Raw genomic sequence first — 25,927 nt, 5'->3', positions numbered from 1 at the left:
AAATGGCTAATCAAGTGTTACTTGAATTGGAATCAGCAGCGCAAATAATGTTGGTAAGGAACTCTTTGTTATTGCACAGTTGAGGTTAAGATATGTTTTAGTTTGAATAAATTTCGATAGCAGGTCACCACACCTTCCCGTGGAGACTGTAACCATGTCACAGACACGATCAAATGGTGTGTTTAAATTAGTTTGTACAGTAATGTTAATAGTTTATATTTCAACTGAAGAAAATAATCTGGCTTTGTCATGTGAATAGCAATAACCAAAACCAAAACAAATAATCCATACCCAGCTCTTGTATCTGTCACTTTTAATTTCATAAACAGTTGATTTAGATAGAGATAATGTTCCTAAATTGTACATTCAAAATTTTGTCTTCATGGATTTGGATATCAGTTATGCATCATCTTCAAAGTGAATTTCTGTTTAGGACACAGTAAATTCTTTCATTATGTTTGTGTTCCTAGTTTTCTTTTTTGCTGCAAATTTCAGGGTATGGTTAAGTTTATGAAGAATCTAAATCACAGATAACATGATACAAAAATGATACACTAAATATTATTTATTCATTCATTTCATAAGTATATTGTGTAAATATAATTTTTCTGTAGTAATAAGAATGATGAGACATCAAAAACAAAGTTTTAATTAGAAAATCAGGAGGGTTGAAGCCTCCTGGGAGAAAAAGGCATAGATGGGAGAATAATGAAATGAATCAAAAGCAACTAGAACATGACAGTGTGTATTTCACAGAGTCATTACTCTCTCTGAGACCTGGCCCTCTCTTTCCAGGCACCACCATCTATGGTAACCAGTGACCAGCGCCATTCGGCAGAAGTGATGCTTCTGAATTTTCGCAAAACGAAAACTCCATATGCATTATGCAGACATATTCTTGGTAATTTGAAGGTTCATTTAATAGTAATAAGAATATACAAATATATGATATATAGATCCATCCCCTAGATCCTAGTATGTGTGTTGTGGGATAAGTCAGAATACAGTATAGTACATTCATTTAATTCGATGCAGTTGTAAAAATCTGTCAAAACAACAAAATACATTACAGTAGACCTAATCATATACATTATTACATTATTAATAATTCTTAAGTAGTTGTACAGTATATTTTAGAAATTACACTATGTTCATAATATCTTTATTAGCAGTTTAATATACAATAAAGAGCTATTCATAGAAATTTCGCACATTTATATATGTTTTTTCTACATATAGCAGCATTTCTTTCTGTTTTATATGGGTTGGTGAACAAAACTCTCCAATCCCTTTCCTATGCCCACAGTATTTTCATTCCAGTTTCTTTCCAGCTCTTTCCTCCTCCCTTGGTGTACTCCAGTGCCTGGCCAAATCATCTTGTTTTTGGTTGCTCCATAGGTCCCTTTCCTTTAAATATTTATACAAATGCTCTTTCTGGATCCATATTCTGTCAGTTTTTTTGCTTGGCCAAACCAATGTAATTGTTTCTCTTCTGTCTCTCTTAATAGATTTTGATTTTGAATCTCTTTTGCATCTTTGACGCAAGGAACATTGAACAGTCTCTGATGGGGCTCCAGTGAAGCTGTGACAGGCCCAGCAGACCGATAGTGAATATCTTAATGTTTTCAAAACAATTTAGTTCACTATCAATACATAGTAGTATACACACATAAGTTTAATTTCCATATGCACACACAACTATAAAACTATATATGATATTTACAGTCAGATATATGATTATATTTTGTTAATAATTTCATGGTGATAATGAATTCATCATTTGAGTAGAAGCTGTGATTCCCATCTGGCAAGATTCATAATGAGATGTTTTGATTGGTTCTTCTTGTTCCCCTCCTCCTGTAATTGAAATCTCTATGTGATTTATCTGTCGCCCAACCATCGCCATCTATATGTGTCTTCCCACTTACTTGGTTTCATTTCATTTTCTTCCTTCTTTCCAAACCCACTTTTTCTGTCTTGATCTCCATATTCCTCTTGGGAATTTCCTGTTTAATTTCATGTGCACAACCTTCTTCAGGATTCTTTCTTTATGTTATTAGAGATTACTAGTCTTTTTACACAGAATTTGATTAGTAAATGTTTCACTATTGTCTAATTTATGTTCTGTTAATATCTTTACAAAACATACTGTGATGTAGGAACAGATTTTTGGTAAATATATTTTTTCTTGTTTATGTAATTTAAAAAATTGCATGTGTAATAACAGCTTAACTTGAGACTGTATATGCCAAGTAACATTTTGGTATAGGACATCATACCCAGACAGGAAAACTTTACACTGCAGTAACCACAGACAGTTTTGCGTAATTTAAAATTAAACCATTCTGTGTTACTCATTCCTGCTAACTTATAAGTGAATATGGTTTTTATTAGAAGTTGCTAAATCTGGAACAAATCATCAAACATACCTGGCACAACTGATGGATTAATATACATATACACAGTGTGTCCAGGTTATGTTAGGAAATTGTTTATTAAAAATACAAGATGTGAATTATTTTAAAAATTTCACTCTTTTTATTCAAAATAGTCTCTATCTGAATCAATACATAGCTGGAATTGATTGAAAAGTTTTCGAAAACAGTCACTGAACTCCTTTTGTGGAATTGCATTTAAAACTGCGGTAGATTCCCTTTGAATGTCCTGGATGGTGTCGTGACGGTCTCCTCTCATCACCAACTTAACTTTTGGGAACAACCAGAAATCTGCTGGAGCCAGATCTGGCGAATACGGAAGATGATCAAGGACTGTGATCCCTTTTCTGGCCAAAAAATCTCACACGACCTTCAATTTGTGGGGCAGAGCATTGTCATGGAGGAGCGACCAGGAACCTTTCTCTCGATATTCAGGTTTAATTCAAAGAATTGTTGCCCCCAAAAATGATTGAGGACTCTGAGATAATAATCAGAATTCACTGTTTGACCTTCTGGCAGAAATTTCTTGTGAATGATTCCTTTGGAATCAAAGAAAACTGTTAGCAGTGTCTTTACTTGACTCTTTTGCATGCGCACTTTCTTTGGTTTCGGCTTCTTTGGGCTCAACCACACTGCACTCCGCTGCTTTGTGAGAGGGTCATATTAAAACACCATGTCTCGTCACCAGTAACAATTGATTTTGTAAATTTTGTATCACTTTGGGCCAACTGTAACATGTCTTTGCAGTGTTCCACTCTGTCATGTTTTTCATCGCCTGACAGTGCGTGTGGTACAAACCACGCACAGACCTTCTGTTTACCCAAATTCTTGGTCAAAATTTAATGCACAGTACTCTTTGGTATTCCCAAAAGCTCCTTGATGAGTCTTGCAGAAAACATCTGTCTGATGCAAGGATTTTGGTCACTTTTTTTCACATTTTCAGTGCGACTTGTTCTCGGCTTTGATGCACGTGGAGCGTCTTCAACATCCTCGCTGTCATCACGAAATACAGCATACCATTGAAAAATGTTCGAGCGACTCAAACAGTCACAACCTTACACACTTTTCATCATTTCATATGCTTTCTCTGGCTGTTTTGCCTAACTTCAAACAAAATTTGATGTTGGGTCTCTGTTCAACTGCCATTTTTCGACGAGCATCAGAACAGTACTGTTACATTCAAGGTCAGAACACATGATGCAGCGATGCTTGCGCTTTGAAATTATAGACAGCCACAGCTGAAACCTCAAGAATCTTAACACCACGACTCACCAACAGATGGCATTGTAGGGCAAAATTAAAAGAAATGAGTCCTAACGGATCTTGGACACACCATGTATGAGGGTTATTCAGAAAGTAACCTCCTGTGAGCTGTTAACAAAACAAGCAATGAAGGGAAAAAGATTTTTTATATACAAAAATATGTACATACTTAAGCTGCTTCTGAACATAGTCACCACCAGAATTGAGGCACTTGTCATATTGGGCAGTAAGTTTTTCTTATGCATGTGTCAGAGAAGTTTGCCACCTCTGAGCTCAGCCACATAAACTCTTCATTACTAATGTTATATTTTAGCGTCCTGTTACACTGATTCATGTCCATGGTTTATGCTGACCATCTTACAGTGTATACGCTTTTTCACCTTATTCTTCACTTCCACACTACATGTTTCAGCACTAATGTGCCATCTTCAGGCGTCTTTATGCACGTTAAACTATTGTACTGCATGCCATAATGTCTTCATTCTAAAATGACTAAAATCTGTATTCATCACATAGGACGATTAATTCTAAATAATAAAACATTCACATATATAGGAAAAGAAATAACAAAAATATTTCGAGACACAAAATTGAAAATATCATTTAAAACTAAGAACAATTTACAACATATATTAAAATCAAGGCCACGAATAAATAAATATAATAATAGTGGCATATATAGCATGAAATGACTAGATTGCCCCATGGAATATATAGGACAAACGGGGAGGAAATTTAACACCAGATGTATCTGGTGTTAACATATACAAGAACATATACATGACACAAGACACCATAACAGCAATACAGGATACTCAGAACACATATTAAACACAGGACATGCATATGGTACTATAGAAAACACTGTGGATATCATAGCAACAAATAAGAAAGGACAATACTTAAACACATTGGAAAACTATCATATATACAGAACGACAAAGAAAAACACATATGAACAATATAAATAAAGATATATATAACCCAATATTTCACGAATTACATACTATTTACACGGAACAGCATAACAACACCCCACCTCCTACCCCCACAACATCATAACACAACCAAAAATGAAGACAGCACACACACAGATCCAGCAGTACAACTCATGCAGTAACAGGAGCAAAACAACACAGAACACGGTGAGTAATAAATATTATAAAGCCACATGTAACAGATAAAAGTCAGAAAGTGGTATTAATGAATAACAATTTCACGTTACAGATACACAAATATATGTAGGAGGAATGCTCACATAAAAGAGAATTGGCGTAATTCGCTTTTTTGAGTGCGACGTAGGAAGAATCCTGAAAAGTTTTATTATTTAGAATTCATCGTCCTATATGACGAATACAGATTTTAGTCATTTTAGAATGAAGACATTATGGCATGCAGTACAATAGTTTAACGTGCATAAAGACACCTGAAGATGGCACATTAGTGCTGAAACATGTAGTGTGGAAGTGAAGAATAAGCTGAAAAAGTGTATACACCGTAAGACGCTCATCACTACTGTTGAAGAGCTGTGATGACAACCAGTTCTTCAGGTATGTAAACAGGTGGCAGTCATTCTGAGCGAGATCAGGGCTGTAAGGAGGGTGGCCAAACTACTCCCATTTGATGTGCTTCCATAGCACTTCAATGTGAGCAGCCATACTTGTATGCAGAGACACATTTTCATGGAGGAGCATTGCACCATATGTCAGCATTCCATGCCTTTTGTTCTGAATGGCCCTATGCAGTTTTTTTTGGTAGTGTCTCACAATACACTTCTAACGTTATTGTAGTCCCTTGTTGCGTTATTTCTATCCACCATCAGCACTCCTTTCTAGTCCCGGAAAACAGTTACCATTGGCTTTCTGGCAGGGTGACGTTTGTTTTAAATTTCCTCAGTTTGTCTGCTTTGACAGCATTTTGGTTTCAGCATTCACAAATGAAACCCAGGTTTCATCATCTATTGCTCGTATGATGTGATTGAGAAATTCATTGCCGTCTTTGTGTATTGTTATAAAAAAGTCGAAGCTAAAGACATTCCCTGCATTTTGTGTGCACCCACGAGCATTTTTGGAACCCATCTTGCACAAAACTCTGATAGTTTAGCCTAACAGTGATAACCTCATAGAGCGGAATGTGTGAAGTTTGTGGAAATTCATACAAAAGTTCTGAAATTTTGAAGTGTTGTATATCACAAATTTTTTGGTCAGCACTTTGAACATGATTATCACTCACTACAGACGGCTGACTGCTTCGCTTTTCATTGTGAACTTTTTCCGCCCATCTTTGAACATTCTACACCATTGTAGGATTTGAGGTTCTCACAGTTGTAGTGGCATGTATCTCCGTGTAGTCCATATATCAACTGACATTTCAGAGGAACATATCACCTCCATCTTCAGGGTCAAAAATCAGCTGAAAGGAACCAGTGAGCAGATGGCTGAAGACGGAGGTGATATGTTCCTCCAAAAGAGTCAGCTCATATATGGACTATATGGTGCTATATCCCAGATGATGGCAACTTTCATTCAACATCATTGTCTTACAGTTCCTTCACCCATTACATTTTAGCTGTAAACAGCAAATAATTCACAATGGATTTCCAAAGAACTCATGTTTTTAGCATGAAGAAAGTGGATAACAGCTTTAATATAGCAGCTGGCGGGATTATCAGTCATGGGACACATCATTACTTAATCTGTAGAACAAGAACAAACACTAGATGACCAGTTATATGGTAGTTTACAAGGCAATGACTCGTGTGACACTACATCTCATGTGCGAGCTCTCCTCCGTTCACTCATTAGTTGCCTAAATTAAATGGAAGTTACTTTCCGAGTAGCCCTCATGTACCATCTCATACAACCTTATATACCATTATTAAAAATTATAAACAGTACAGTAGCTTAATGCTAGGAGCTACAAATTTTTGCCATGAAGGTCATTGTCAGGCTACAGTGTGTGTATTATAACAAAATTCCTGCTAATTTCTTCAGTTTTTAGTATCAGCCAATATATAGGTTACTTTCACTGTTAGACTGAAATTTATAATTTGAATTCTAAAATTGAACAATTTATATGTAATAATTAATGAATTATAAAATATGTTAATTTTGATTAGTCACCGTTATAATACCAGGTGTTCTGTACCCAGACAGCAAAAATATAAATGCATAGCAAGTGAACAGAGCAAGGTGACTTTCAAAATGATGATATATTTTGCTCTGCAGAAACCAGCTTGGTGCCATATGTTCTTTTTGAGGCTGCAGGGCTTCTGAAAGATGCACTTATAAGGGAATGGTCCTTCCTGCAGGAGGCTGACCTTATTTCGCTTCGTCAGTATTTGCTGCAGTACATCATACAGAAACAGTTACAGCCATTTGTTCGAGAGAGAATTTTACAAGTAAGTTGTTTCATAACTAGAAACTGACTGAAGTTTGATCTTCAGTGGGCATATATATACAGGGTGTCCCAGGAGGAATGGTCAAAACTTTGGGAGAGTGTTCCTTATCTTAAAGTATGCCGATATAACCCAAAACACCTATGTCCAAAGTTGAACGGTTACGGAGATAATGGCCCGAGAAAAGTGTGGTCTTCTGGTGGGTCCACGCACTGTACCTGTCAGCTGAGACACCTTATCTATGTTTGTCCTTGAGTGCGGTGATTCACACTAGCCTTAAGCTCATGTGGCTCATATGCTACCTACAGAGCCTACAGAGTACATTGCAGCAGCGTTGTGAATGGTTGGTAAATTACGTGTAGTGTGGAGTTGCTGAAATGCATTTTGTGTTTTCACACGTTGAATATTGTGATATGCATTCTGTGTATGGATTTTGCGGTGGCATTGCACGTGCTGCTGTTGAAGAGTACCAAAGGCGTTTTCCTGATCGAAGGATTCCATCTCGAAGTGTATTTACGCGAATTCACCAGACATTGCGTGATACTGGTTCTCTTGCGAGTGTTTCTGTGCAGTCTGAAAGGGAGGATGTACGAATGATAAACACACAAGAGAACATTCTTGAGATGGTTCAGAGAAATCCGTGTCTGTCCACTCGTAGAATGGCCTCTCGCATCGGTGTATCATGTATGCAGGTGTGGCGAACTTTACATGATGAAGAGTTGTATCCTTACCATGATCAAAGGGTACAACATCTGGAACCAGGCGACCATGCACAGCGTATGGATTTGTGTCACTGGATAAAAGCTCATCCTGAACTGTTAAGTGTCATTTTATTCTAGTGATGAGCATATGAGCATATGCATATTCAGCATATGAGCCACATGAGCTTACGGCAAGTGTGAATCACCGCAGTCAAGGACAAACATAGATAAGGCGTCTCAGCTGACAGGTATAGTGCGTGGACCCGCCAGAAGACCACACTTTCTCGGGCCATTATCTCCGTAACCGTTCAACTTTGGACATAGGTGTTTTGGGTTATATCGGCATACTTTAACATAAGGAACACCCTCCCGAAGTTTTGATTATTCCTCCTGGGACACTCTGTATATATATAAAAGACTAATATTTATTGTTTTATCATTATGCATGTGAAGAAGTAGATACGAATATGAGCAGATAATGGCAACAATAAATGGCACTGGAAGGTATGATTTATTGAGTTAGTGCGTTGTCCACCTTTGCCAAAAAATTCATGGCATTCCTTCACATAGGAGGACTGCTTAATGCATATTGTTATTGTCACCAATTCAGTATCTTAGTACACATGTAGCTGTGTTTCCAGAACTTTTGAAATTATTGAGGTTAGGTATTTTTGATGAAGTTGTGTGTATGCGTGTAAGGGGTGGGCCATAAAATCGGACAAAATACATTGTAAGATGAGGCACCGGCTAAACAATTAATGTCAAAACTATACTACATCTATACACCGGGCCTCCAAGAAATTTATTACATACTAGCTGTGCCCGGCCACGGCTTGCTGTGGCTAAGTCTGCCCGTTCCTTCCCAGTTTCATTTGAAATTACTCGACGCATTGCTTCCGCTTCGTGAGTACGACGACCTAAGCTTGTTCTTCTGCGAGGCATTATTTGGACGAAATATTTCAATTCAAACGCAGATCAATCGGCACAGCTCAATCCCACCGCCAATTGCACTGAAAAATAAGGAGAAAAGTTAAGAAAACAATGAAAAATAAACTATACTCACCAAATGAATGCTATGGTAAACGACACAGCCCAATTCCGATCGCATCTTCAAGTCTGGCTGCACGTCGCTCTGCTGCTTCCTCGGCACGTATTTGAGCCTGTCTTTGTCTCTTTCGCTCGTTCGCTGATGCCCGTTCTTCTCCAGTTTGATTTGCAAATACTCGACGCATTGCTTCCGCTCGGTGAGTATGACGACCCAAGTTTGATCTTCTGCGAGGCATTATTTGAATGAACTAAAGCAGATCGATTGCACTGATGAAGAAAAAAATGCTAGCAACGGGCCACTGTTATTGTGTTTCCATGGAAGTATACGCTAACTGTTCTAGCATTACTATTGAAACGACTGCTGGATTTTGAAGCGATCAGCGAAGAACTTTCGGAGATCTTCGATAAGAGAAAACGAACATTTACATTTTTATTTAAAACTCTTCGGAGCTGGACTATTATAACCTGGTTTCGGACACAATAGAGGGCACAATCTGTTGTTAGCAACAGCCCATTGTTATTGCGTTTCCATGGATCTTCGATAAGAGAAAACGAACATTTACATTTTTATTTATATAAGATAGATAGATAGATGAAAACGACACAGCCCAATTCCAAGGCAATGTCACACGAAAAATTAAATCAAAATGAAAATAAATCGATACTGTTTATATTTGGCGTTGGCTATCCCAAGACTAACTCCTTCGGCGCTTACCTCCAGGCTCTCTTCTGTATCCCTTGGCATCTGCCCCGAGACTGACTGCTTCTTTTCCAAGGTGGGCTATTTATACCTCGGCGGATGCTGTGATTTCACTCGGAATCTCTTGTGATACTTGTGACCTTGATACTCGAGACACTCCTGATACTGAACAGTCGCCGGAGCTAAACTCTCTTATACATATAGCCAGCGCTCGGACGGGATAGGGAATACCTTATCGAAGAGTTAGTTTCATCTGTTGCTTAGGAAATGCTAGCAACGGCGAACTGTTATTGCGTTCCCTTGGAAGTATACACTAACTGTTACAATTGAAACGACTGCTGGATTTGGAACATGTGGCAGGTTTTTACCTGTTTTTATCTGTCATGGGTGTGACATCTACATAATAGGCACACAAAAACGCGCGTGTTCGAATGCAACGATGTGTCAAAATTTCGAAGCGATTGGTGAAGAAGTTTCGGAGATCTTTGGTAAGACTCAAACGAACATTTACATTTTTATTTATATAAGANTGTTGCTTAGGAAATGCTAGCAACGGCAAACTGTTATTGCGTTCCCTTGGAAGTATACACTAACTGTTACAATTGAAACGACTGCTGGATTTGGAACATGTGGCAGGTTTTTACCTGTTTTTATCTGTCATGGGTGTGACATCTACATAATAGGCACACAAAAACGCGCGTGTTCGAATGCAACGATGTGTCAAAATTTCGAAGCGATTGGTGAAGAAGTTTCGGAGATCTTTGGTAAGACTCAAACGAACATTTACATTTTTATTTATATAAGATATACAAGTCTAGAATATACCATTATGTCTGCGGGAATATAACAAATTGCAACAACTGACTTGATGATACGGAATATCACATGAAGAGTTTTTAACCTTATTTTATGCCATAACTTTTGTTTTTATAATAAGTTTATAGTTCATTGTATTTTATAATGTAATAATTATCAAGTATCCAGCTTCACCATTGCAATTGCACTTCAGTAGTGTGTGAATATGGTACTCATGTGTTTGCCTGATGATGGCTTTAATAGCCGAAACATGTAGCTAAGCTAATTTTAGCCTTGACCATTGTATTGTTGTGTTGTGATGGACTCTAATAAAGAATTGCATAAAATCTGGCTCTCGCAATGTAACCTTCAATGATATATTGTGCTTCCCCTTTGGATGAACCCTTTATTAATCCTACACTTTGAATGAAATGTAGGTCTTTATTTATGGGGGTCTGATGAAGTTTGTTTTTATGGGCACAAAATTTCCAACATGCACAGGAAATTTTTTGTGAATATATTTTGAGTTTCAGATTTGATAATGATGTTGGCTGCTGCAAGGAAGAAGTTCCTGTTGACATATTAACAGGCAGTCATACTGCAGGAAGAACTTGGACTGAGGGTGTTTTAAGAATGAAGTGCTTGGGGGAGTACTTGAATTATGGGGAAATAGCATAATTACGTAATGTGAGATTTCATGTTCTTATGGCAGTAACTATAATAACTAGTGTCTTCAGAGATGTACTACAAGTACCATGTGGTCTGGTAGTCAGTGACCAACATCTTGTAGGAAGCTGCTGTACCCATCTGTGAGGTACATGTGTAAGCTGAGCGTCAAGAAAATGGTACAGATGTAAGGAAAGGGAGGACCCCCCTGGCGCATAACTAGCTGAGCCCATATCCTTTAATTATATTTCTACATTTTTATGTTGTAATTTAAACCGTTTTAGGTTATCGCTATAATGGTTAAACGTGGAAGTGTAGATGATTTTGGGACCAACCGTGGACAGATACTGACAGAAGTTGAGCATCTTATTCTAAGTGGAGACCCACCCAGGGTAAGTTACCACTTGATTTTGTAATGATCAAATAATTTTAACAAAATGGCTTTTGCCAGTTGGTTATTGTCTCTAACCTCTTGAACTCATATCGTTATCTTCATGATTTTCAGTCTGATTCTGTTCACATAACACTTTGACAGCAATCCGAAGCCCCACCAATTTCTTGCTAATGTGACAGTGGTAGTCCGGGGGACGGATTGTTGTCTTCAGCCTCTTGACAACAGTTATCTCATGATAATTCAGACTCAGTGCCACCTCAATTAAGACAGAGCATGTCACTAGAAAGCAATGTCGACGATTGAGTGCAGGAAGCTGTAGGAGCCACACCTTACATCTTATGCCCCTTCAGCCCTTATATCACCAGTATCAATTAGATTGATGGTAAAGAGAGTTGTATATGGTTCGAAGGTTAATTAAATTCATCCTCAGAACTTTGTCCATTTTGGATTTATTCATTCACCTGCCTGCTCATGGTTGAGGCAAAATATTGAAAGCACAGTAAAGGTTAAAAGTAATAGAAGATGCAGTTGAAATGGACAGTGTATCACCATATGGCAAAAGTATGTTTTTTCTTTGACTCTTATGTAATGTATTATGTTGGTCTGTTACGTAACAAAAACAAAATTCATGCATCTTAATACAACTAAACATGCAAATGTAAGAGAGAGGGAGTTACGTATTGGAGACAAAGAATTTGAAATGGTACAGAAGTTTAAAGAGTGTTGTATATGACAGTGTGATGTATTGTATATTATGAATATAACAGGTATATGGTGGATAGAATAATGTCAATGGTTACGGTTGTAAGTAATATTTTGTTTTGTAATATTGAATGATAATTATGAAATGTAACAGCATAGGTTGTCACATACTGTAACTCAACTTTCACCGATGTTATCTGCCAGAGGACACGCAAGCCTTGTTTTGAACTGAGGAAAGCAAATAAGAATAATCATGTTGCTTCACAGAGCCACTGGAAAACATCAGTGAAAGTCTGAGGAAACAAAACAAGGTCCAGGAAGACCCACAAACTGAAATAACAATACAATGTTCTAGAAACTTCCTACCTGATGACGTTTGTACCTTCCAAGGAAGCTTTCACAAAGCCCCCACCCCACGGATGGGGCTATAAGAACTTTAACATAAACCGTCCAAAACACTCTCTAATCTGATTACGAAGTTTAGTCTATAGTCTCTGTCAGTTAGGAGTTGGCCACTGCTAAAGCCTTAAGCAGACTTGCTGTTGTAATAATTGTACATATGAACTGTGAAATAAACTCTCTTGAATTAAGCATCTTCCAGCAGCTTATCTCCATCAAAATGATGGACAGCGTTTGCCGCTCGACTGATTCCGTCAGTCCAACCCACAAGTATCCACTCTGTCGCCCGACAGTGTGGCATACAACAGGGGCACGCAGTAGTGGAGTTGGTTGAGGCAATATGCTACAAGCCAGAAGGTCGCGGGTTCAAGTCTCGATGAGATCATTGGATTTTTTTTTCAATTTACCTAATTCTTCCAGCCCTGGGGTCAACTCAGTCTCTAACAGAAATGAGTACCAGGAATTTTCCTGGGGGGTAAAGTGCGGCCGGTGTGTAAGGCTCACAACCCTACCACCATCTTTGAGCTGATTGTATAGATAATGTGGTACCCTCAACGTCTCACAACCCTATGGGCCTCCGCGGCCCATTACAGGGGTAGCTTTACCTTTTTCTATTGCTCTGTTAATTTCAATTTTTCCTGCTTACAGCAAATACTTGGATGTAACATTATTTCTGCACTGATGCAAGAATATGCAACAACTGTCAAATCATCAGATGTGGGTCTCACATGGGAAACACACTTTAAAGCAAAGAAGCAATTTCAGGTACGGTATTTGGCATATCTGCCGGACTGCAGTTACAAACTGAAAAATTGTCAGCTAAGAATTTAATTATACTGGAGGATGGGACTGTGTTCTTCCTTGAGTCAGTCAGTTAAGAACTGACTCTAATTATTGTTAAATTTTCTGGTTATTTTCTGTTTCAAATCTACTGGTTTTGAACACTGCTGTATCTGTTTTGTTGTCACTGCTTGGTGTAATTGCACAGTGTAGCTAGTAATATTATTTAAACCCTTTCATGTTTCTGACCCTTCTACAACAAAATAAGTAAAGAAAGGTTGTTACTATAGGATTCTGACGATGGTGTATAACACACTGATATATGGAGTTTTTGGACTTTATCCATCGTCCTGGTTTCTAAGATAACTAATAAAAACACGGAAACTGGATCTGTTTCCGTCCTCAGGTGAAGGAAAACACCTATTCTGTTGGGTCCCTAAGAAAGAGCTAGCCTCAATCGCTGAACAAACACAAAACATGAAGATTATAAACACCTGAGACCAGGCTAAGTCCATGAGAGCTAATAAGAAAAAATATTCATAACAAATTGTTGCAAACACATACAAGCGTGGAACCAGGATAGATAGATCTGTAGAAATTTATGCCACGAAACCAAACTCATAACCAGGTCCATGACCCCACGGCATGGAATAGTTATCTTAGAAACCAGGACGATGGATAAAGTCCAAAAACTCAATATATCAGTAAAGAAAGGTTGTTTTTAAATTTTGATTATTGATAACAGACTTGTGAGTTCTGGTGTGGGAAGGGTTGGTAATGTGGTGGGAATGCATGAGAGAGTGAGGTGTAATCATGTAAAATTGGCCAGACTCTAGAGCTACACCCAGTCCCCAAGAATCTTTGGCACCCTAGTGTCTGAAACAATAAAATAGAAGGCATTGTCAGGACACGTCCAAAATGCTGTTCTGAACATCTTAAAAGTTGTGTTTTAGATGTTGTTTTCTTGCTTTGATGAGACTGTTTATTATGTCTAGGTGACAGATCTGAAGCGGATTTTTCAGTTCTGTGTACAAGCTTTGGGTGAACTCTCAAAGTTGGTTCCTCCATATTCAGATGAAGTGATTGCTCTGCTGAAGCATTTACTGTCCATAGCAGAAGGCGTCTTGAGCTGGGGCTTCATTTCAGCTAATCATATCCTTCAGTGCACAACTGGGTCCTTTATTGATATGTCCAGTCAATGTAGTCTTAATGATTATTTTTTATTTTTCATTTTTCATGAACACATGACCAGAGTTGGGAAGTGTGGAGAAGATCTTCTCATCTCTTAAATATTCTAACCTCTATCTCTTTGGTAACCATATTTCAAGTGGTTGGTTTCAGTACTGGAAAAGGCAACACTCAGCAATTAGGATTGTGTGTGTGCTTCACTGCAGTAGTGCACCCCATGGCCTGCTGAGCCACCTACATATGCTGTGGCAATATTACAGATCTTGGTGTCTGTTTCAGTTATGCAGCTCTTAGTCAGTTTGACCATACACATGTGCTGTTGCAGTAATGCAATGCAGAGCAACCTGGACCATGCATATATTGCATCTGACATCTGGTTGATCCCAAAGATGGGAGGCTAACTAAGATGAGCCCAGTATTAGTCAGGCAAGTGGAATGAACTTCACGAGTGGTGAGATCATACTATGAAAGAAGAGCTCCTGAAATGTTCATGTTTTGTACACAAAAGGGAAAATATGTAGAGAGGGAAGGAGACTGTGTTGAAATGTGATCAAATTTTCAATGCTCCATTTATTTAAGTGCACCTCACAAATTAAAATGTAAAGCTATACCTGTAAAAGGCCATGGAGGCCCGTAGGGTTGTGAGATGTGAGGCTCCCACATTGTCTAGACAGTTGGCTCACAGATGGTGGTAAGGTTGTCAGCCTTACATGCCAGCCACTCTTTACCCCCCCAGGAAGATTCCTGATACTCAGATGTTAGAGGCTGAGTTGACCCCAGGGCCATAGTGTGGCTGGAAGAATTAGGCCAATTGAAAAAATCCACCTCATCGGGACTTGAATCTATGACCTTCCGGCTTGTAGCATAGTGTCTCAACCAACTACAAGCCAGGATAGCACAGTCTATACTAACTGGATACAGGCTGGATGACTGAGAAGTCTAAGTTCGAGTCCCAGTAGGGTCAAGGTCACTTCTCCATGTCTCTCAGATCGGCTCTGGGGTCCACCCAAACTCCTATACAATGGGTACTGCAGGGTCTTCCCNGGGGGGGGGTAAAGCAGCCGGGGCGCAAAGCTGACCACTCACCTCCAACTAGTGCCGAGGCCAAGAAAATGTGGATCTATACATCCATTCCCCATACACCTTCATGGAGTAGTGCTTAATTAGTTAAGCACAGGGATAACTTTACCTTACCTTTTGCCTTTACCTCACAAATTAACCCTTTATATGGCATTGGTAAATATGTACTGTGCTTTTATCATTAAATGACACAGAATTAACAGCAGATATTTAATTAAACAACATTAACCATTTGATCTTTGTAATGTAGGCGTGATGTTTTATCTGAGGTGACTTTTAAAATATTATTTAGATGGACTTGATCTTATAAATGATCCTTAACAGAAACCTCACTGCCAAAACGTTTGATAGGGGTGTTTGAAGCCGTGTATGAATCTGATCAGAGCCCAGCTTTGAGACTGGGAACCAACTGGAAGGACGTAATTTTGGATCCTAATGTTGTCACTCTCTTCTTCACCGTAAGTATAAGTCTCTCCTTATCATGCAACATACATGTCTCAGCCTAACTGGCCATCGTCAGTTGTATAATATTATATTTTAGCATCCCAATTTATTTAGGTATCCATTTTGCTATAGTATCTGTCAGCAATACAACAGTATAAAATACATTAAGAATATGTCATTCACTTAAAATGTATTTTGATACTGTGATTGTTAAAATCATTAAAATGTCCATAGGACACTACAGGTATACAAGTTTATACATTAAAACTGATGTCAAAATTCATCGGACTGTCTTAATCGCAACATTTGATACATAAAACGTAATAATATATTACATATTATATACAGTATTAATGGCTGGAAAATAACTGCAAAAATACAACAACTAACATGAACTAAACTTTGACATGCATGAATGGAGCATGGAGAACAAGAAAATACATGTACAACTAAGACAATCTGACGAATTTTGACATCACTTTTAATGCTTTTAACAGTCATAGTATCGAAATACATTTTAAGTGAATTACATATTCTTAATGTCTTTTATATTATTGACAGATGTTATAGCAAAAAGGATTGGATTTAGAAGATGTTGGATTAAGGAAACCTGCTGTTCTCTTGTCACACTGTTCTACTTTTCATTGTGATGTAAAATGCTTCTAAAATATTTTGTTTTATGTTATTGTTAGATTATCATGCTGTGTTACTTTATTTGCATGCATGTATGTTTTGTTGATGTGTTGGTTATATACTTCTATGCTGTGTTTTTGGGATGATTCAGTGATCCACACTTGAGATCTTAGATTCTCACAGCAGCAATCTTAAGATTAGCATGCCTAATGATGAACATGTAATCACTTAATTTGTGTACCCACAGATTCACTGGAAGGTTCGTGAAAATCCGCAGTTGGCTCATCACTCACTCAACTGCTTGGTGCAGTTGGCATCACTGAATGGAACCGTGTTTGCAAATAAGGATGTTCGAGTTCAATACCTTGCAAATTACATGCAAAATTTTCTTAATCTTGTGACAAGGTAAGTTCTTTGCATGTTAAATGTTGCTGAAATTCATTGAGACAAGTAGCATTGTGAAGCACAGTCCTTGAGCTGATAGTTGCTCAACTACTTAAATGGCCTGCTTTTATAGAACATTTCAGTTGGAAATTTAGACAGCAGGAGACCTCTGCAGAGACATGGAGATAAGCAAGTAAGTAAGTAAAGCTGTCCCTGTAAGAGGCCGTGGAGGCCCATTGAGTTGTGAGATGTTGAGCTTCCCACATTTTCTCTAGACAGTTTGCTCATAGATGGCGTTGAGGTTGCCAGCCTTAAGCGCTGGTTGCCCTTTACCCCCAAGAATATTTCTGGTACTCATTTCTGTTAGAGGCTGAGTCGACTCCAGGGCCATAGTGCGGCTGGAAGGATTAGGTAAATTGAAAAAAAGTCCACCTCATCGGGATTCGATCCCGTGACCTTCCGGCTTGTAGCATAGTGCCTCAATGAATGCTACTGTGTGCCCTGATACATGGACATAGATGAGAGAAGAATGTTAAAATGGGTCGTAAAGAAAACTTGAAGGAGGGTGTGTAATGGATTCATTTGGTTCAGGACAGGGGCCAGTGATGGTCTCTTATGAACCATATAATGAACCTTGAAATTTTATAAAAATTGGTTCTGCCATCTTGGAGTGTGTCTTTGTCACTAAATTTAAAATGAAATTAAAAATTCTTGACTGGCAAATATTTTGAAATAGCTGCTTGCAAGAACAAAGTGAACCGGTCACCTCTGTGTTTCTTGCAGTGTGGACATCATGGACCGAGAAGCGCTTGGGATATCCAACGTTGTTCGCAAGCTGATACTTTTCTTTCCACCACCACTGCTGGTTGGAATGCCTGTTGACTTACTGCAATCCTTCCTTGAGCAGCTGGCACAGCTGACTTGTAGGTTCTCTGAGGGAGCTGCACAGGAGGAATCGGCAAGTATTTTGAATCATCATATGGAGTTGCATAACTGTTGCTGTATTCATCATCAGCATCCCATATCATAGGCCTGCTGGCTTGTTGCAGCCTCGTACCAGATCTTGTAGGATATTGATGTTAACAGTAATAGTGTAGAATAGGTAGAAATGAAGAAATGCGACATTCAGTAAAACTACGTTATTACATGGGCATTGAGAGACAGAATTAAGACTTGTGTTATCAGTAACCCACTGTATTTTGTGTGAAATACTTCTTTTTAATAATGTAAATCTCTCTGTGTAACCAGCCATGGAGGTCCATAGGACTGTGAGATGTCAGGGCTCCGAAATTTTCTAGATATTTGGCTCACAGATGGGGGTGAGGTTGTCTGCCATATTCACTGGCCACCCTTTACCCCCAGGAAGATTCCTGATACTCATTTCTGTTAGAGGCTGCGTCGTCCCTATGGCCATAGTGTGGCTGGCAGGATTAGGTCAATTGAAAATATCCAATGACCTCATCGGGAATGAAACCCATGACCTTCTGGCTTGCAGCACAGTGCCTCAACCAACTATGCTACTGCATGCCAAATCTTTTTAATATTTGTTTATAACAAATTTAATATTACAGTAAATTACAGTAAAAATGATGTATTTAGGTTTAAATGCATGCCTTATTTAATTGGTGTTTTTAAAAGAGTCTGATATTTTCTTAATGTGCTACAGCTGATGGCATTTTGTGTCTAGCAAGTCACTGATCACGTGCAAGATCATATTACTAAAGAGTGACTCACTGGATGCAGTCGTTTGAATGAAGTTGTCTATGAAAGAAAATCAGTAAGATTTGAAACAAAGTTTTTACAAAGAAAATGAGTGGAATCATTTTGGAAGACACGACTAGACACTAAGTATATCAGAATCCACAGTATAGCAAGGCACATGATAATGGAGTTTTACTGTATATGATAAAGCAAAGACATCATGTACTTCTTATGGCAAAACTGATGTTATCTCAAAGTGATTCACACCCAGAATGACAAGAATGAAGGTCATAGAGATAACACAAAGTAGAATGTGTAGGGTTAGATCTCAATGAAGACAGAAGAAATGTCATTATCCCCCCAAAAAATTGCAACCTTGTTTTGATGTTTACAGTTGTGCGCAGAAGACTGTCTATACATGGAAGCATTTGACCACATGCTTGAAGCATGGATTTCAGTTCTTCATGACTCGCAGTTCTTTCCAAAAGATTTCTGTAAGCAGTCTTCAATGCAGATCTTCAATATATACCTGAAGTGTCACCTCTCACCACCAGATGGCACACGAGGGCAGGTAATAATGATATATACTTTGTTCTCAAAATCTGGATTAAATGTAAGCACAGGTCAAGGACATAATGGACTCCTGTATGCCACAGTTATGATGTTTGCATAAGCGTGCTTCATGAGATGTCTGTCTGCAGTTGAAGAGGCTGTTAGTAAGTAAGTAGTAATTCTTCTTAGTCATACAATATTATATTTAAGCATCCTGTTGCACTCTACACAATATATGACATAAACTCCATCCTAAGTGCAACAATTTATTGTAGTTCTTTCGTCTTCCTTTCTTCTATACTACATGTTTCAGCCTCAGACACCCATCATCAGGTGTGTACTCTCACGTAGCTGCTACACTGCACACAGTTTAAAATTTAAGAAACACTAGTCTTCCCAATTGTTCATTTCGCCGTTGCTAACAGGTTTTGATATATCAGAATCTTCCCTGCTGATATCTGTCTGATATGTACAAAATCTTTGTTAACCTACACATGTCAGTTTGATTTTCATAAACTGGCACTTCTAAAATCTTCAATTCCAATTTTAAAAATTAAAGATAAGCAGCGGCACACACACAGAGCCTACAGAGAATAATGCCTGAACAGTGCTGAAAACAAGAAGTAGCCGCTGCAGCACTATAGACATAGGGCGGGTAACCCTGAGAATTTTAAATTTTAAAATTTGAAAAAACTTTTAAAATTGGAATTGAAGATTTTAAAAGTGCCACTTTATGAAAATCAAATTGATGTGTGTAGGTTAACAAAGATTTTGTACATATCAGACAGATATCAGCGGGGAAGATTCTGATATATCGAAACCTGTTAGCAACGGAGAAGTGAAAAATTGGGAAGACCAGTGTTTCTTAAATTTAAACTACGTGCAGTGTAGCAGCTACGTGAGAGTGTACACCTGATGATGGCCATTTGCGGCCAAAACATGTAGTGTAGAAGAAAGGAAGATGAAAGAACTGCAATAAATTGTTGCACTTAGGACGGAGTTTGTGTCATATACTTCTTAGTCATGTCATTATAACCTTGAATTTAGCGTGGTGCTCTTCTGTTTGCATTTGAAGAATGGTTTCATAGAATCAGAAAATGTATTAATGTCTATTTAAGTATTAATTTTAAAAGTAATATCTTGCAGGTTATTCGTTTGATAACACGTCATTACATCAAATGTAAACAGTAGTGCACCAAGCATCACAGTACATGGTGCACCTGATGATTATGTGCTGGTCAGAAGTTGTTCTGTTAATTTTAATTTTTAGTGTAATGACAGAATGACATCATGCTTAACCCTTCAATGCTGTAGTCTGTATATGGCATGCTAGTTGTTTCTGTCACATGTCGCCGTCTGATGTACGTAGCACGCATAGTGCAGCGGTAAGGTGGAGCTCATGTTTTGAACTGTTGTTTTTCACATAAAGTATTTCTTTGGTGTGAAATTAACACATTGCGGACCGGTTGTTTAAGTATTTAAATCACCCTAGGGACCGGGGTTTTTAAGCCTAGCACCCTAACTTGTGCACTGTTCACTTTAAAAATTAATATAAAATCTCCTAATTAATTTTATGAACTAAACTTTTGGAGAACACTTACCAGAGCTCCTAGAAGTGCTTGCGCATGTGATATCTCTGGAAACATTCCCCTTTGTGAAGAGGCATCACACAGAAGTTGCAGATGTACGCAGTCCTACTCTTCTTCTTGTGGACTGCGCACACACGGCACTGCCTAGAAGGGTACTTCTTCTTGCAATGTTCACTCTTCACAATTCTCATGAGGGTATGTTTCCGCATATCACCTGAGAGTCGTCCAGGGGGGTCCACATGAGGCCTCCGGCGGATGTGAACAGATGGCCCCGGCTGCACTACGTCTGTGTCCGACGCAGGTACTACCGCCACCGTGAGGTCAGTAGCCCAAGCTTTTGCCAAGTTCAACAGAAATGCTTTGTATTTCAAAGTAGAATTTCTGTTCGCCTTTCTGAAAACCGAAAAAGAATTGAAAAATGCACAGTTTATAAGTGACAGTGCAACTTTCTTCGTCCATTTTACTGTTTTCCTAGGAAGGGAATAATAGGCCAAGTACTGGTCGGCCCTGTCAACTCCCTTCATGAACATATTATACTCGGAAATACAAAGAGGCTTCTTCACTTGCCCGTGGCGTCTCTGAACATCAGCCATACTCGAATTGTGAATAGTGGAAACCATATTCACAACGCGAGTCTCCCTCCAGGACTGAAGAAGAATGTTCTCCTTCCTCCTGAATGCGGTGTCGCCACGTTTCAGGGATTTACATTCCTCTTTCAGATCTGAAAGTATGTATTCTGCAGTTGCCACACCGTTGTAATAATTATCTTGATAAACATGATAATTTTGATCCAGATAGGGACCCAAAACAGAAACAATAGTTTCTTGCAATTTCTTGCCTTCAGCAGAATAAATTTCTAGATTTCCTATATAGCCTGAAGTGCTTTCCATGACTACATGAACAAGTAGGCCATACTTTGTGAGTTTCCCAGGTTTATACGTTCGAATACGAAGCCTTCCCCTCCAAGAATCATAGAATCGTCCAAAGACAGTTGTTGCTCTGGCTTATAAACTGTCTGAAATTTCTCAACCAAAATGTCTAATAAGGGCTGAATTTTGAAAAGCCTGCCCGTTGGTTGTGGTTGCCCTTCATTATTATTGAAATGTAAACACCACCATATCTGTTCAAATCTCTTATGACTCATGAGTTTGCCAAAAATGGGAATTTCTAAGAATGGGTCACTTGACCAGTAATCCTTCAAAGTATCTCTCTTCATAAGCCCAATTGGAATGATCATAGCCAAAATTTTTTTCGTTTCTGTTGAAGTGACATCCACCCACTTCAGCCCCTTATAGGTGCGGTCATACACCTCACGGTGTTGGAGATAGTATCTGTTAGTCTCCTGACATAGCAGGTCAAAGAAACTATCTCCAAAAAACAGTGACACAACTTCAGACACATCCATTGGGTCCGATGGCATCTGCTTCACCCCCAGATCACCAGTAAACCTAAGCAAAGTGGGGGTTTTGTCCACTTTACCCCATGTGGCTGTCCTGGTACTCACACATTCATCGGAGCTCTCACTTTCACTGGACACAATATTTTGGGGGGCCCTGTGGCCCCTGTCACTGTCACTTTCACTGAGGCTGGCCTTGCTATCAGAAGACAAAGCAGTTGGCAAATCTGATAGCTCATCGGAGAACAAATCTAATATTTCTTGTTCTCCGAGAGAACACTTCACCTGAAACTGCTTTCGTCTCTGATCCATGTTGCACTGCTAACTTCCTGGTTCATACGTGGAAGCTTGGACTCGAACAAAGGCTTTTTTCTTTAGGTGTGACAGGAAATGAGCATGGTCATGTTACTGGCTAAGCCAGCAAACATTCCCAAGGTCAACTATGCAGTAGTTATGATGCAACATGGCCACACAGCGAGATATAGTCAGTTGCAACATAACACGTCAGAAAAGGGCCAATTGGCCCCTCCGGTCCTGAATGTGTTAAAGAAGAAATTGCAGGCTATCGTTTCATATATTTGTTGTACCACTTTGAACTTCCCGCGGCAGTTGTAATACTTTTGAATTCTTTGAAAACCTTTTCTTCTTCAGCAGTTGGTGCACTTATTATCACACAAACCTATCTTCACCTTGGGGAATTCTTATGAACTAAATATGGTAGATTGTACTGTGTGCTGTCCTACATGTTGATCAAATAAAAAGTTGACTCTCTTTATGCATATTCTGAACAGTGTTGCATCTAGATTGGAATTCGTAACCACTAGAAACCACGTGGAGAGTCTACGACTTTGAGACATGATGTTGACTCTAAGAAGTATGTTATGACTGCTATATAGCAAATGATAAACAGTTCTCTATATGAATATTATGAATTCCCCTTAGTTCTATAATAAATACACATCACGCAGTCTGGTTTTAGCAGCCAAGGACAGCTGGAAGCGGCAAAGTGGCCAGCTGTGTTGTGCCATGACGAGTGGGAGAATGTATTTACTTCAAAGCGAATCAGAGTTAAGTTTTATCCGATTCAGAATTTGATATTGAAAATGGGTGTTTGTGCTTTTCTTGATTCTGTGGTAAATGACAGAATCGAGAAAAGCACAAACATCCATTGGGAGAATATGGAGAACCATAAGGGACAAAAAGAAAATTTCAGAATGCGATGATGATATATAGGAATAACAAGGAAAATAATAGATCAGTTGTCAATCCAAATCCATTTAATTTGGGGGACTCTTTTATGAAATATGCTAATGCTGCAGATTGTAAAGTGCCAAGTCAACACTCATCAGGCAAAATAGTGCCCCATCTAAGAGAAATAAGTTTCATAAGCAAGATTCCACCCAAACTGCAAAGAAATCAAGACCACAGACACAGTGTGTTGTGTGTCAGAAACTGTACTGGTGTGATGCATGTGACATGGGGGACTGTGGAATATTTTCACGGCTAACACCCAGATGAATTTCTAAGGTAATACGATACTGTTATTCCTAATTTTTATAGGCTTATTGTGCCAGAAAATAATTTTAAAGTACTGTGGATCAATACATCGATTCTACCTTCACTTCTGAATGTAGTGTGAAAATTAGGAAAACAGAACTCCAGTTTTTCCAAGTTTATTACACTTAAAGTGGATTGTTGCATTTACCATTTTAAATGTTTAAATATCTTCCATCCCAAGGAGTCAGTAGGAATTAAATATCCTGCATTCTTGAAGAGTTAAAGCATGTGCTGTACATTTTAATAACATCACTGTTTGGGAAATCAGTACTGAATGGCTGCAGCTTTTCTTTGCACTGAAAGCGACATAATTATGGACGTGTGAGTTCAGTCTCTTTGACTTTATAAGTGGCAAATAAATTTACCCTATACAAATATAACAGGATCCTGAAATGTAGGCTGTGTGTTACTGAGAGCCTGGACACGGGCTAGATGGCCAAGGGATTGGAGTTTTTGTCCAGACAGGGGCAAGATGTTTCTCCCCTCCATGTCGTCCAGACCAGTTCTGAGGCCCACACAGCCTCCTATCCAATGGGTGCCAGGGGGCTGTTTCCTCAGGCGGTAGAGCAGCCAGGGCATGAAATTGACCACTCACCTCCAACTAGTGCTGAGGTCAAGAATATGTGGATCTGTACATCCACTGCCCATTCACCTTCATGACATAGTGCTTAATTAGTTAAGGACAGGGATAAATGTACCTTAATGTTGCTAAGTTTCGTTATTTAATGTTATCTTATTCTCAGGGCCGAGAACTGGATGTAGAGGAAATAGATGAAACTGAAGAGGATGACAGGACAAAGTTTAAGGATCAGTTGCAGACGATTGGCTCATTTGGAAGACAGGTATATCAGTGTTTAGTGCAAGGGTAGAACTGGGGTAATCATCATCACAGCTAATGGTTGTAAGACTGAACAGGTTTACATTGTGGTGATGCTCTAGGCCTGAATTTGGGAGTTGCTTGGTACAACTATGATCCATCTATGATCTGTCCCCATGACATGAACGGTCTGAATGCTGAAAGCATAATTAAACAACCAGAAACAGTGAGTGTAGTCGAAACTGCATGTATTTGTGACCCATGATGATGTGAGGCTGTGTCAAGAATTTTGCACTTGAGGACAAAGTATAGTATCCAGTGTGAAAGTTGTTGCACATAGTAATAGAGTTTTGCTGTTGATAATGCAAATGATAACACTCTCATTTATCAGGTACCTGCCCATTCATTACCTCTGTTGGCCAAACTGCTGGAGGACCGTACAAATCGCTTGCAAGGGCAGCTGCAGCGCATGCACTCACAAGCCATGAACATATCGGATCCTAGTATCCTGGATTGCATGTTTGAAGACATTCATTGGCTTGTCCTGATAGCAGGTATATGCAGTTCTTACAATAGGCAATTCAGTCCAATCCAATAAATTGCGGGTAGTCCATGCCAGTGCAGTCGTTTTTGGTATTGGGCCCCATCGGGACCCATGACCATATTTTTGTTCTTTCCAAACTTCTGCACGTTTTGACGAGAGGAGGGATGTGACTGCTATGGGTACTTCCTCTCTACTGGGGACTGACTGCTAAATTTCTGCTTGCTGTCACCAGCACGATTCTTGGTTCCCAATGGGACTCATGACCTAGCTTCACTGTCTGACACCTCTGGGAGACTTAAGACTCATCCTCTGAGTGGGCAGTTTTGTTTTGTAGGAAATATTTATAAGGTAGAAGTAAGTAGCTGTTTTTTTTAATCATTTCTTGCATCCTGTTGTGTGTTTAATTAATAGTAGAGTGACTTTACCGACTACACAACACGTTTTTCATTGTCACTACATGTTTCGACCTCAAGAGGTCATCCTCAGGTGTATGAACACGGCTGTATAATTACACGCGGTCACATTCACTTTTCACTCATTCGACCCTGTATCTTTTCCAGATTTACGCTCACTAATATATAGAGTTCTTTTTATAAAACACAGGTTAAAATTATTATTCTAATTTAATTGTTAAAAGTCAAAAGTTCATGAATTGAAGTTAAATTCACGACAACGATCATAACAGATCCAGCAGCATCAGAGAATGCGGAAGAACAGGGAGACCTCACAAACAAGTGAAAGTGCAACCAATAACATAAGTTGA

At 38.8% G+C, this 25,927-nt stretch overlaps 1 protein-coding gene across 1 annotated transcript; it reads left to right on the top strand.

Moving 5' to 3' along the window:
• Positions 1–25,161, top strand: LOC111874049 (exportin-4; the record flags this gene model as incomplete). Its single annotated transcript, XM_023869193.2, is given in 12 exon segments — positions 1–53; positions 796–901; positions 6,926–7,098; positions 11,289–11,396; positions 13,148–13,264; positions 14,275–14,431; positions 15,881–16,005; positions 16,872–17,029; positions 17,792–17,966; positions 19,104–19,280; positions 24,547–24,645; positions 25,012–25,161. Coding segments are annotated over 12 exon segments (1,596 nt in total), but the record flags the coding sequence as incomplete, so codon positions are not given.
• Between the last annotated feature and the right edge of the window lie 766 nt (positions 25,162–25,927).

The sequence above is a fragment of the Cryptotermes secundus genome, unplaced genomic scaffold (genome assembly GCF_002891405.2).
Source record: "Cryptotermes secundus unplaced genomic scaffold, Csec_1.0 scaffold1801, whole genome shotgun sequence".
Taxonomy (NCBI): Eukaryota; Metazoa; Arthropoda; class Insecta; order Blattodea; family Kalotermitidae; genus Cryptotermes; species Cryptotermes secundus.
This window is presented reverse-complemented; position numbering and strand designations above follow the sequence as displayed.